General features: G+C 42.4%; 5 protein-coding genes across 5 annotated transcripts; 2 read left to right on the top strand and 3 right to left on the bottom strand.

Annotated features, from left to right (window-relative positions):
• Positions 1 to 135: 135 nt before the first annotated feature.
• Positions 136 to 1,246, top strand: BCR41DRAFT_361800 (hypothetical protein). Its single transcript, XM_022025613.1, has 2 exons — positions 136 to 493; positions 581 to 1,246. Exons 1-2 carry the CDS (start codon positions 396 to 398, stop codon positions 1,074 to 1,076), a joined length of 594 nt encoding a protein of 197 aa, XP_021877143.1. The 5' UTR covers positions 136 to 395; the 3' UTR covers positions 1,077 to 1,246.
• Positions 1,225 to 4,258, bottom strand: BCR41DRAFT_361798 (fimbrin). The gene is made up of 7 exons (XM_022025612.1): positions 4,107 to 4,258; positions 3,761 to 3,920; positions 3,344 to 3,563; positions 2,679 to 3,063; positions 2,252 to 2,565; positions 1,485 to 2,113; positions 1,225 to 1,376 (listed from the first exon to the last, which is right to left on the bottom strand). The coding sequence occupies exons 1-7, from the start codon at positions 4,190 to 4,192 to the stop codon at positions 1,323 to 1,325; spliced, it is 1,848 nt and encodes a 615-aa protein (XP_021877142.1). The 5' UTR covers positions 4,193 to 4,258; the 3' UTR covers positions 1,225 to 1,322.
• An 837-nt stretch (positions 4,259 to 5,095) lies between these two features.
• BCR41DRAFT_361797 (hypothetical protein) lies at positions 5,096 to 5,837 on the top strand. The gene has a single exon (XM_022025611.1). The coding sequence runs from the start codon at positions 5,127 to 5,129 to the stop codon at positions 5,763 to 5,765; it is 639 nt and encodes a 212-aa protein (XP_021877141.1). The 5' UTR covers positions 5,096 to 5,126; the 3' UTR covers positions 5,766 to 5,837.
• A 724-nt stretch (positions 5,838 to 6,561) lies between these two features.
• BCR41DRAFT_186502 (hypothetical protein) lies at positions 6,562 to 7,816 on the bottom strand. The gene is made up of 4 exons (XM_022019790.1): positions 7,697 to 7,816; positions 7,417 to 7,508; positions 6,866 to 7,090; positions 6,562 to 6,767 (listed from the first exon to the last, which is right to left on the bottom strand). The coding sequence occupies exons 1-4, from the start codon at positions 7,713 to 7,715 to the stop codon at positions 6,645 to 6,647; spliced, it is 459 nt and encodes a 152-aa protein (XP_021877140.1). The 5' UTR covers positions 7,716 to 7,816; the 3' UTR covers positions 6,562 to 6,644.
• Positions 7,817 to 8,249: 433 nt separating this feature from the next.
• Positions 8,250 to 12,879, bottom strand: BCR41DRAFT_361794 (subtilase family-domain-containing protein). Its single transcript, XM_022025610.1, has 4 exons — positions 12,646 to 12,879; positions 12,145 to 12,492; positions 11,744 to 12,005; positions 8,250 to 11,528 (listed from the first exon to the last, which is right to left on the bottom strand). The coding sequence occupies exons 1-4, from the start codon at positions 12,709 to 12,711 to the stop codon at positions 8,335 to 8,337; spliced, it is 3,870 nt and encodes a 1,289-aa protein (XP_021877139.1). The 5' UTR covers positions 12,712 to 12,879; the 3' UTR covers positions 8,250 to 8,334.
• Between the last annotated feature and the right edge of the window lie 545 nt (positions 12,880 to 13,424).

Genomic DNA, 13,424 nt, shown 5'->3' with positions numbered 1-13,424 from the left:
TAGCCAATATGCCTACAATTTCACAAAGACAAACAATGAGCGGGTACATTTCTCTGCATTGCATTGCATTATTCATATAATACACAATCTTGTACCATTTCTAAAAGATTTATTAAAATGTGGAACAGAGAGAAGACACGTGCCTGTCATCTCATCAACTGTGCCTGGCTCTATCTGCCTGCCTGTCTGCCTGTCTGCCTTCGCAATTGTCTGACGTTCCATGGGATTACAAATTCTCATCTCCACACATACGCAATCGTAATTACTCAATTGGTTAGCTACGTAACACACATCATTCACTATAAATACCTCAAGTCGCCATTCTTTTCATTACTCTACATTCCATTACCTTCAACAACTTCTGAAATATATCGACATCTAGCACCAATACCCACATGGAGCTTCCTTCAATCGGTAAACACTGCTCGGACCTAAACTGCGCCCAGCTCGACTTTCTGCCTTTCACCTGTCAATATTGCAAACAGATCTTTTGGTAGGATTCTTTTCTTTTCTCTCCTCCCTAGATAACGACTGACCATCTCCATACTGATTGATAACACAATTGCTTTTTATTAAACAGCCAGGATCACTGGAAACTCGAAACTCACACCTGTCCTAACAAGGATGCAGCGACACAGCAGGATCAACGTGTGCCCATTTGCCCTCTATGTGACAAACCTGTCCCAATCAAGAAGGGCGAAGACCCAAATGTTAGAATGGAACAACATATTTCTGCAGGATGTCCTGAACCCGCCACAACCACCTCAAAACCAATCTACACAAACTCTTGTAATGCCAAGGGATGTAAGAATCGATCTGCTATCCCAATCATCTGTCAAAAATGTCGTCGCAACTTTTGTTTGAAACACCGTCTAGAAGATGATCATGCCTGTCCAAACCTGCGACAGCCACAAGAGCCACAAATGCAACAGTCTAGTAAAAAGACATCGATAAACCCAACCAGGAATGCTAGAGCAGCCGCTGCAGCCGAATCAAGAGCAAGTGCAGGCAACGGTGGTCAACGCTCCTTTGCGTCATCAGGGAAGAAGGACAAGGACAAATGTTTGGTCTCCTGATACTTAATGATATCAGTTCGGCTTTCCCAACCACCTTTCTTCCGCACAGCCACCGCTTATAAACAATAATTATTACTGGATACATCATACAAGGCACTTTGCCAATCACATATTAATAGCAACAATAGTAACAATAATAACCATCTAGAATATCCACAATTAAAGCTCCTCTGGAATATGTTTCTTTATTGCTTTATTCAGACGGATATTAGTAATTATATGGTGAAAGAGGGGGGAAAAAAATACTTAGACCCTGCCAGCGGTATCGATGGCCATTAACGAGCCGATAAACGTCAAGATCTAAACAGAACATAGGAAAAAAAAAAAAAAAAAAAAAAAAAGTGAGCAACGATTGTACATCAAAGAGAGCAAGAGTGGTGAAGTGCATCATCTAAAATGAGGACTTACCAGCTTTGCACGACATTCAATGATATCCTCAGGCAATACGAAAATAACGGCACCGATCTTTCTTGCAACAGAGATGGCATATTTAGCGTTCATCTTGGCATCCTCCAATGTGCTACCACGGGTCAACATTGTATAGTCGACAGAGCCAGGGCGCATTCCGTTCAATACATCACAGACAAAGAGACCAGTCTTGAATGAGGGATCCTTAAAGCTGCTGATCTTGCTCGTCTTGCCACCACGCTGCACCGCTTCGTTTGCCCATCGAATCATCTCCATGTCAGTGATATCACGACCAGACTTGGAAAGCTTCTTCATAGTTTGCGTCACGTTCTCACGCATCATTTGCCAAACCAATCCCAAAGTGAGCGTGGGGCTACCGTCCACAATATCGGCACCTTGCATGTTAACCAAGGTGTAGCGGAGGTGTTGTCCAATCATGATGGCATAGTTGGTATTCTCCACCTGCTTGAAGCGGTTGAGAGGTTGTCTACGACTAACACGCTTCCAATCAACAATACCTGGATGCATTTTATCGAATGCCTGTAAGAGAACAACTCCATCTTGGAGATCTGTGTACAGGTTGTTAACAAATGGATCAACGTCCAAGCTGTTCAACCAGAGAGCGAAAACTAATAATATCACACATGAAGAATAACATGAAACAACATTTAGCTTTCACCCCATCTCATTCATTTCTGTTTCAAAAAAAAAAAAAAAAAAAAAAAAAAAAAGAGTACATTCAATCAAATGTATTTCAATTGTCTTACCTCTAGCCTCGCGATCACCTTCGATGTCAGGAAGCTCTGGGCGTTCCACCTCCTCTAATGGATCCAAGCCAGGATGATTGTTGAACAGGTTGGCAACAAAGGCCAAGTTAAGTTTAGGATTTCCAGCAACAAGTGACTGAGGGGACAGGTATTTGCGGCAGTTGAGTTTTTCTGCGTTTTGGAGGATTTGTTCAGCACGCGTGAGGAGATCATGCTCACGAAGAGGGTCTCTTGAGCAAAGATCCGGTGCCAATTGATTAAGCAAGACGGTGTAATTCTCACCATCCTTGACGTCTCCAGAGAAGTTGCTAACACTGTAGGGTTGAAATACCAAAAATTAGAGCGTAATTGCACAGAAATGAGGTTAGAATTAGATCAAGTATGAGCGAATCTGAGCCGAAAGTTTAAAGCAAAATTAACAACATACGTGCGGTGCCATCCTGCGGCCCTCAAGTGGTAATTGAACCATCTCAACAAAATCTGCTCAGGAGGAAGGCGAAGGAAAGCCTCAAGGGTCTCATCCTCGTCCAACAGGCGATAAAGCTCAGGATGAAGACGGATGTCTATCTTTGACAACAAACCAGCCTTAATGATCTGCCAAATAAGACCCAAAATCAAATGCTCACGCCCATCCATGATGTCCTGGGGCCCAATGTTGACAACACTACAACCGATAGCTTTAGCCGAGTTGATAGCAACGTTATTATTTTCAATGATCTGAAAATTCGAAAGCTTATTTTTGACATTGAGTACACGTTCGTCAATAGTGTCTGGCACTGAGTCGTTGATGAGCTTGCAGAGTAAAAGACCATCTATAGTAGAATTAGAGGGGTTTAAGGTATTAGAAAACTAGACAGAGAGCTTTTTTTTTTTTTTTTTTTTTTTTTTTTGTTATTAATATGTGGTATCATTTATTTCATGAAGTACATGGATTTTTGATTATTCTTCCCAAACTTTTTAGCAACTCCAAAACAGGTTTACTTCGCAATCAATAAAATAACAACAACCAACTCGTGCAACCGATGGTTTCTCTTCTCTTTTCTTTTTTTTTTTTTTTTTTTTTTTTTTTTTCCTCCCTTTTGTAATGCTTACCTCGACACTCATCGAAAATTTGCATTGTGTGGGTAGGAATTGGAATCCTGTCTCCAATATGCATATCACCTGCCAAGACAGAGTTGATATGTGCTGTGAATTCAGAGCGCTCATCATCGTTCAAAGAATGTTTAATACTGCTGTTGGCGCCTCCAACTTGAATGACCTTCTTGCCAGACGTTGGGACATTTGCGCCGCCTTCACGTAGCTTCGAAATAATCTATTGATCATTATAAATTGTAGACAGAGTAGAAAATTATTTAGACAGTATCCACGATGAGGTAATGTCGCGCATTGTAGAAGTCATCCTTGCCAGGCGGTTCATTGGGCTAATCCACACGAGAAATAAAAAGTTTCACCCCTCTTTTATTTTTTCTCCTCCACCTGCTTTTCATATTCAATGCTATTGCCATATACCTCAAGAAATTCATCTACTTCGACTTTTCCAGTGGCATTAATATCAACGGTTTTAATCGTGGCGCGAATCTGGTCATAAGATTGACCTTCGCCAATCTCCTGGATGACCTTCACCAAGTCCTTTTGATCGATTTGGCCTCGTCCATCAATATCAAAGCGACTAGAGTACAAAAAGAAAAAAGAGTTAGTAAAGCGCGTTCCCTTTTTCAATTATTCAGTAATGTTTGCACAGACAGCATTAACGAAGATTGGCTCTAATAACAATATGTAATATTTTGTTCCTTATTTTTTTTTAAAAAAAAAAAAAAAAAAAAAAAAAAAAAAAAAGAAAAGAAACAAGGGTTACCTGAATTGGTTTACGAGCCTGTCTACGTCGTGAACAGGTAACTGTGGAAACTTTTTAGCCAACAAGGCTGAATTGATGACAACCATTGAAGTGTGTTATTAGTTGGTAAATGGAGAATGAGTACGGTGTAAAATAAAGAAAAAGAAATGCGGGGACAAGACAATGTAATAAAACAAAAAAAAAAAAATGACCGCAGAGTAACGTGAGCCATTGTGTCGTTTTTTTTTTTCTTGTACCACAGTCATTACAGCAGTGTGGGCTGTTCCTTGTCTCATTCTAAATACCTCAGATGCTTTTTCAATTAAGAATATATTTATTGTAAAATACTACTTAATTGCAAAGGTCTTTTCTCTGAACATTTTTTTTTTGTAAATGAGACCTTTGTTTTGCTCAGCCTTCAGCTACTGGAGAAACCATCATCAGATCCGATACAGGCAACAGCCTTAATTTATGCATATCTTCATATTTACGCTATCCCCTTCTCATAAAGCCGACCAAATGCCAAGCGTAGATGATCTTCTATGATTTGCCAGCTTTTAATAATCACTTTATTCATGGATGCCTCTGTTATTTCTAATTCTTTGATGACTGAGCAGCGCCTCCAGGAGGCAGAAAAAAGAACATTCAGGTTGCGCTCATGTACATGTACACAATCTCTTCCGTAAGCCAATACACAGTCGTGAATGCGCCTGTTACGCGACGTGTAGATCCTTTGGTATCCTTGCATGATCCCTGGATTATGCGGAATAGAACATGCAAATTCCAACATTGGTTTTAATAATATTCATTATTTATTTTATTTATTTTTTAATTACAATAAATTAATGGATACACAAAGGATATTGACACTCAACCTTTTATTCTTATTGCTGTTGATCTCCCCCGCTCTTGATCAAGATCATGCTCGTCAAGGTTCTTTGTTCATGCCATGTATAAAAAGCCGGGCAGTTTTATTTATGGAAACTCTGTCATACTTCTTTTTTTTTTTTTTTTTTTTTTTGAACTTTTAGATCACCATCAATGTTGATTCTGTCTGTGATAGCACTATTGTTGTTTCAAACATCTGTCATAACGGTCGCGTACGGCCACTCTTGGCTCGATTGCTCTAAAACTCTTCCTTCAGGAAAATGTGCTGGTTTCCCAATCGGCTATCCTTCACGCGCCAACCCAGACATCAACACTCTTTACACCTACCTCATCTCCGGTCGTCCTCCCAAGGCCCCTGTCTGTCAGCCAGGTCGTCAGTCTGTCTTCCCCGGCAATAATCCTGCTCAATTTCCTCCTGCTACAGCGGCCCCTGGTCAAAAACTTCATCTTACCTGGCAAGCCAATGGCCATATGAACTTTGTTAAATCTCCAACGGAATTTAGAACTAAAGTTCAAGTCTACTGGACAGGTAAATCCAACAGACTCATCAAGACTCGAGAAGAACTGGCAAACAAGAAGCTTTTGTTGTCTGAAATGGATTTTGCTACTCCTCAAAATTGTGACGATCCTGCGAACCCAAACACGGTCTGTCATGGCTATGTGACCATCCCGAAGAAGGCGAAGCCTGGCAGATATCAGATGGTGTGGTGGTGGCGGTTTGATAAGAACCCAATCGGAGAAGAATACTCAACTTGTTTCGAAGTCATCGTCAAAGCCGCTAAAAAGCCTTGAAATGCTCTGCACTCTTTCTGTAGAATTGATATTTAATACCCAATAAATTATTTCAAATCGGGACACGTTCTCATTATCCTATTTGCTCTATTCGAATGAGATCCCATCACTTGTTGGCCTGATTGGTCAGAAAAAGAATGAAAAGGTACATACAATGTCATGCTAATGATGCTGGGTCTTGATCAGGACCCAGAGTATGTAAAGACCTATTGTATAGCAAACTTTGGTCATTCAGGGTTCAGTGGATGAATACACCCGACATTTAACCCTTTTTTTTTTTTTTTTTTTTTTTTTTTTTTTCATTTTCCAAGAATTCTGACACAACGTTTTTCTTACTAGGTTACAAAGGATAGCAGCTTATTTCCAGATGATGAAAGGTGGGAAAAATAAACTAGCGATTGCTTTGACTGACGCCCTCTTGCGTCAGTTGCTGGCATTTCGCCGTTTTTTAATTTTTTTTTTACACCATGTGTTCGAAAACCATATTGTCACACAGTCTTTGGGCGGAAGGGTTAGAGCAAAAAATCCGTTGGGCTCTGAGAAATACCATGGAGCCAAAGGCGTATTAGATGGATTATATGAATGGTGAACAAATAACTGTGGGGAAAGGAGAGAAGAATGCGATAGGGAAAACATCCCAAGAGATTTTGCACACGACATTTTACAATAACAAAAACTATCGCTGTCAAAAAAAAAAAAAAAAAAAAAAAAAAAAACCAGCAAGCTTAGAATTGTGAGAAATAAACGGAAACTACCTGTTGACAGATCAATCATTTCTTTTCTTTTTTTTTTTTTTTTTTTTTTTGGTTTTTATTACTGATAAAGAGAAGGGAATATTATGATTGTTAATACAAAGCAAGAGGTGTTTTTTATTCTTTTTTATAGAACATGCTCGCCACGGAGTTTCTTCTCAGACTTCTGCATGATCTTCAAGAACTCTTCAAGGGTAATACGGCCATCGCCAGAGACATCGGCCTCATGAACAATCTCATCAATATCGGCCTATTTTGAAATTTAAACGAAAAATGATCAGATTGCGAAAAACAACCACACAAGCCTCCTTTTTATGCCTGACATCTATTTCTTTTTCTTTTTTTTACCTCAGACAAAGAGTTGTTGCCAAAGTGCTGAAGGGCAGCACGGAGTTCAGCAGCAGAAATGTTACCAGAGCCATCTTTATTAATGGTTTTGAAAAGGAGACCGTAGGCATCATCAGAAGTTTCAGCACCCTTATCGCTCTTGGCCAAGAGAGCAGAAAATGCCTTGTAGTCCAAAGGTTGGGTAGGGATCTTGACCTTTTGAGTCAACTCGGGGTCGTTAAGGAGCTATTTGTTATTCATTCATTAAATTAAATTAAACAGAGTCAATAAGAGAAAAGAAGGGGAGGGGACCCAGTTAAAAAGTTCGGAAAAACAAAGGTAGTTTGGGGGTGTACAAAAAAAGAAGCGTCCGTAGTAATAGCTCATTTTGATCCCCATGCCTATCGCCATGTCGTTTGTTTTTGCTCAATCATTCAATAATCGGACATTGTCTCCAGATTCCTGTATGATAGATACGAAAGCATGCTCCTTGACGCCATTGCGAAGATTACAAGAGAGATCAAAAATGACTAGCAATGAAATGGTGAAAAAGAAAGAGGAGAGATACTAACAGCAAGGAAGTCAGCGAAGGCTTGGGGCTGGATAACGCCAGAGTTGGTGGGGTCAAAGAGAGCGAATGCCTCCTTGTATTCGATTTCCTTGCCTTGAGTCATGGTTGATTGCGGTGTATGAAGTATGAGTAGGTTGTGTGAGGAGAAAGAATGAGAGAAGAGAAGAGAAGAGAAGAGAGAAGAAAGAGAGAAGAAAGAGAAGAAAAAGAGAAATAAGCAACAAAAAAAAAAAAAAAAAAAAAAAAAAGCTAAAACCAAAACCTGTTCAATCAGTGTGCACCTTTACAGTTTAATGTCATTAGTCTTTAACAGATCAAGCGCACTTTGAATAGCCAGGAAGCAATAGATTGGACTCCTCTCCTCGAACTCAGCACTACACATGGGTTGTTTTTTATACTCGATGTTATCTCTGAGTATACCATGCAAACAAATACCTAGGGGAAAAATATTGCCGGTATTTAAGCCATCTCTAGTCATGGCAAAACTTTACATCTCTCTTTCTTCGTGCTCTCTTACAAGATGTTTGGCAAAAAAAAAAAAAAAAAAAAGAAAATGAGGTATTTTTTTTTTGGCTTTGATTGATTTAAAAATACCTCATTCAATGAGATTATTCACGTTGTTAAATCTTTCGCACTCTCTAGTCCCTAGATTTTAGCATGCTGGTCGTGTGGAGACGGAAATGGAAGATGTTTCTCAGTAAACAAGGGCTTGTAAGACTTGATCACCCACTTTCATCACTGATGTTGTGATCATGGATGTCCTATCTCAAAGATTAATCTGAGCAACAGATTTTCCAAAGTCTAGTCTATTCACTTTTCAGTTGGAAGATTATACTTTCACAGTTTATATTTATACATTTGATTTAAATATTATTAACAAATTCTCTTGCTCATACATGCTGGCTGCAGTGTGAATCATTTAAAAAGTAGCCGGCGCCTTGGGCAAACGAATACCATCCCAGCTAAGCTCATATTCCTCCCAGACCGACCATCCCAGCTCGCGTAAAAGTTCACGGCGCGTCGAGATGGCAGCTTTGATATTACCAACGCTCTCACGTGTGCCGCTTCCTTGTTCACTCAACCAGCTGTTGACACGCTGGAGAGCCAGTCCAAAATTACCATGTTTACGCTCACGCTCCAAGTAAACTCCAACGGTTTTCCAGTCAGTCACACCTGTACCTTCACTCCACTGGCTCAAATGGTTGTAGGCCTCGTCCGAGTCCTGCTTAAGAGCAACCAGGGCAAGGCATCGGGCCTTCAATGCTGCGACCAACGCATTCTTGGTTTCTTCCTTCTCCTTCTTGATCTTCTTTTGTTCGGCCTCAGCTTTGCCATGAAGTGTAACTTGCTTGAGACCAAAGTACTGAGCCAATGCTGCTTCATCAATTGCACCAGTGATTTTGCTTGCAGTTGCAAGTACCTCCCTCCATCTCTCCTCCTTTTGTGCCTCATTCGCATTCTCAGCAAGGGCTAATGCAACATCCAACTGAGCCAACAAGAATGGCAAATGCTTTCCATGGCCTGCAGCCTCGATCTGAGCAATTAGTTTCTTTCTGGTTGCAGCTGCTGCCTCTTTGTCTTTATCTGTCTTATAAGCTGTGCCGCTCTTCTTCAACCATGCAATCTGTGCATCACGGACCTGATCAGCCAGTTGTTGTGAGACATCAACCTCCTCCTCGAGCTCAACTGTCTCCTCCTTGATCGGGATCTGCTCTGGAGGGATAGCATAGACGACACGGGATAGAGGCGGGCCATCTACCTTTGGAATACCCCACTTCCACTCCCCGACCAAAAAGTCGCCAGGCTTGGCACCCTTAGGGTGCTCGGAAGAAGAAATGACAAATGCAGGCCTGGTATCGCCACGCTCTACGACGCTAGGGAAGGCATTCTTTTTACCTGCCAAAGCATCGGGCCAATGACCAGAGACCTCCAGTGTCTGAGCCTTGGTAAGGCTGAAATCGAAAATCCCAGGGAGGTGACGGTACTTCTCAAGAATCTCTTCGCTCTCGTGACGAATCTGAAGACGCAAGTTATATTCACCCTTGGGCAGCTTGAAGCGCTTGACATAAACATCACCATACCCAACAACCTTGTTGTTGAGGTCCGAGACAATGATAAGAACCTCAAGTGGAGAGTCGTACAGGAGATCGTTTAAGCTTGGGAAGCGAGGCGTAACAGTGACTGTTTCCTTGCCAGAAGCCTCGACTTTGAATGGGTAGGTTGTGATCAAGTTGTACATGAGGCGAGAATTAGGCAAACTGTCACGATCACGGACCAAAGGTTTGATTGTGCTCTCAGAGGGACGAATCGATTTACGGAGTGTATCTAATGAAATACTGGCCGAAAGACCCTCCTCGCGACGTATCGGCGCAGTCACATGGAAGCGAGTAATATGATCAGCGCCATTGATAAAGACGGTACGGGGTCCACTAGTGGATCCACTCAGCTGCAGACCATGGAAGGTCAACTCAACAGTGACAGAGTGAGCACCGGGGCTGTCCCAGTACTGAGCGAGGCAAAGCTCCAACGTACGGCCACTATAGACCGAGAAACGCTTCATTTCAGACTGCTCTTCAGCTCCAGCCTCAGCATAGCTTCCTTTGCCAAGACGGATCATGTAACCTTGCTTGGTGTAATCATTGCGCAGATGGGGCACCGATTGAGCAGCATAGACGACGAACTTGGCAGCATGTTGGGGAACATGGACCCCACTGGAGCTACGGATGATAACGTCAGCATGGGTGGCGCCAGCAGGAACATAGATTAAACGTCGCTCAATGTGGCCAGGACCAAACTGAATATTCTCAAACTTGATATAAGACTGAGTAGTCAATCCCATGGGCTTAGCAACAGTAACATAGATACTGAATACAGGACCGCGCGCAGGGCAGGAAGAATCAAAGGCCTGAATCTCTGCGAAATGAACTGAGCCAGCCGTGAGCTGAGTTGGATCAACTTTGATCTCGAATTGGCGTTGTGCTCCATTCAGGAATAGGAACTCGGGGACACGGACCCAGCTTTCAGTGGGAACAAGTGCAATTCGGCACTCGAATGCGAGCTTCTTCTCGTTGATGTCAGGTTTGTTGTAATCAATATCTTTCATGAACTTTGGTTCGACTTTGACGGTCAAAGTGTGTGCCTTGTTACACTCTTCCCATTCTCTCAAATAGACGCCACGAGCATTGTCACGCTCAACAATTTGAATGTCGTAATCAACGTCTTGCTCCTCGTAATCGTGGTAGGTTAGGAGATGAGTAAAGGACTTTTCAACCTGAAGGAATCCAACACGGAATTGATCCTGAATATCCTTGGCAGTATTAACTAAGGCACGGTGAACACGGTAAGGAGTATAGGACTTCTTCTCACCCTTCAATCCAGAAAGAATGAGAGCAATACAACCACAAGCATTGGGAGAGCTCATCGAAGTACCATTCATGCGTTGGAACCTTGAAAGTTCATATTCTGGGATTGAGGTAATGGCAGCGCCAGGAGCATAAATACTAACTCCGACATCACCATCGAAAGTAGGGCCACGGGAAGACCAAGTGTAGGGTCTCTCGGGGACAGATTCGAACAAGGCGTATTCGGCCTGTTGCATAGCATGGCTTTGATAAGCACCGACGCCAACAAAACCAGAAGACGTGCCGCCAGGTGCACCCACAGTACTTAAAGCGGGACCAGCGTTACCCGCAGATGAAACAAAAATGCATCCATGACGGCCTACAGCTTCTTCACGAATGAGTTCGACAAAGCGACCAATGTTAGGGTAGCTTGCAGCCTCACCATAAGACATGTTGGCAAGATCACATTTATCGTCAATGATAACTTTGACGGCACGGGTGAGCGCATGATGGGTCTCGATACTGCCAAGGCGACTGTCACCAATCTTGATGGACACGATCTGAGCTCCAGGAGCAACACCGTTCAAAGCTGGCTCGTCGGGGTGGTTGGCGGCAGTGATGGCTGCAACATGGGTGCCGTGCGATCCAGCAATGACAACGATACAGAGCATATTACCGCTGTCGTAGATATTGACACTATAGTTGCACTTGTCCTGGTTACTGAAGGTTGCGTACTGACGCTCGATCTTATAGTCGGTCAATACAGGGGCATCTTTTTGTTAAGAAAATGTAAAAAGCTCCAGGCAAGTCAGATGATTTTATGAAAGTATAAGACATTACACACACTACACACACAAGTACACACAAAAAAAAAGTTTTTCATGCGCCGAGATACATGTATCCTATCAACTCAAAGGAGCCAAGCAAACATCCGACAGGTCGTATGGCCCATGAGGCCTTTGCTGGTGTAAATGACTATGTACTCACCTCTAAGATCACCATCCTCATTGGTATCGATCACTGCACGCCAGACCTCGCCGTCATGGAAAACGACACAGTCATAGACTGGACCTGGATCAGAATAGTTCTTAAGTGAGTCCTTGAGGGCCTCAAGACGTGCATTAAAATCAGCTTTTGTGCGTTGTTCCTCCTCTGTTAAAGTGGGATGGCTCTCGAGGAAAGCGGCAAGTTCATCTTGAATCTTGGCCACGAGCAAAAAATGCTTCTTCTGGAATTCTGCCAGACGTTCCTAAATAAATCATTCAATTGAGCAAATAAAAGAAACATTGTTTAGTTTGAGCAAGCATACGTTTGCTTTTCTTCTTCTTTCATCTTTCGTTCATTCCATATCACATCCTCTTCGTAGGTTTCCTCGCATACTCACAAACCTTTTTGATACGATCTGTTAGTTCTACAGGAAATAGATTGAATGCACGCTTGATACCGATGCGGTACTCGCCTGTCGGATTCTTCCAATCCTTGCTTAGACGCAGTTTACGGCCTGTTAAACCAGTGATAACGGGGACCCCATCCTCCTCTGTAGGCTTCACAATTGTGGTTGTGGGAACATCGCCAGAGCCGGAGCAATCGACAATGTCGATGATTTTGGGTTTGCCATCGGATGTAACCTGAAGACCTGCAGCGCCTGGATCGACCCCGGTATCAAGAATTGCAATGATGGTGTTGCGTCCGTCATAGTTAGGATATTTCTTTAAGAAAGAAGCTGCCTCAGTTTCCTGTTTGATTCCAGGTGAGAATAATGATAATGCGTGGCGAGACGAGCATTACCATTCAGAAACGTTAAATCATTGCCTAAACAGCATGCTCGATGAATTGAATTGAAACGTCAAATCACGATATAGGGTATCCATTTGAATTTGTTACTTTACCTCCTTTGGAAGGATTCCTTGAAGCGGGAACTCTGGAATGGGATGAATAGTCTTGAGTGCGGTCATGGCAGATGGAGGGATGAATGAAGAATGGAAATGTACAAAACTCGGTGGGGTGTAAGTATAAGAGAAAAAGTAGCGGATAGGAGTGGAAGGACTGAGGATGACAATTTCAAAAAGAGAGAAGCGAAGAGAAGAAAGAAAAAGAGAACAAGAGAGTAAAGCGCGTTTGGTCTTTTGAAGTGCGTGCGTGGCAAGACGCGAAAAGGCAACCAAATCGGGAAGGGACACTGCTCTAACTTTCTTTTCTTCAGGATAGCTCCACAGACTGTCATAAACTCAAGTCAAAACAAACCCTGCACTTATCATCAAGCAAGACCCATGGTGACCCTCTTCTCTATCCTAATTTCCTGCAAGTCATTGGCCCTTACATGTTCATATCACTAATAAGGCATGTGCCATCATGTCAAACACAGGCACAGACGTGCTATTATAGCATCAATTACATGTTAGAACAAAGATGCTCAGCATGGATGGCCATCTGGGGCATTGGAGCACAAGACCCATAAATGTTTTTCTTTTTGTTCCACTCACTTGTAGGCTCAGTTTCCCACGATTACAACGACGTCTGATTGGCTCACTCACATCTCTTTTTGTATGATCCGTATTCATTTCCCTTTTCGTACGGCAAACCGTATCTTTCATGGCTCCAACTCTACAATAACAAGGACGCTATTAACATGTAGGATGGATCAACAAAGGTCATCGTGTTTATTTTC

The sequence above is a fragment of the Lobosporangium transversale genome, assembly GCF_002105155.1.
Source record: "Lobosporangium transversale strain NRRL 3116 chromosome Unknown BCR41scaffold_50, whole genome shotgun sequence".
Classification (NCBI taxonomy): Eukaryota; Fungi; Mortierellomycota; class Mortierellomycetes; order Mortierellales; family Mortierellaceae; genus Lobosporangium; species Lobosporangium transversale.
This window is presented reverse-complemented; position numbering and strand designations above follow the sequence as displayed.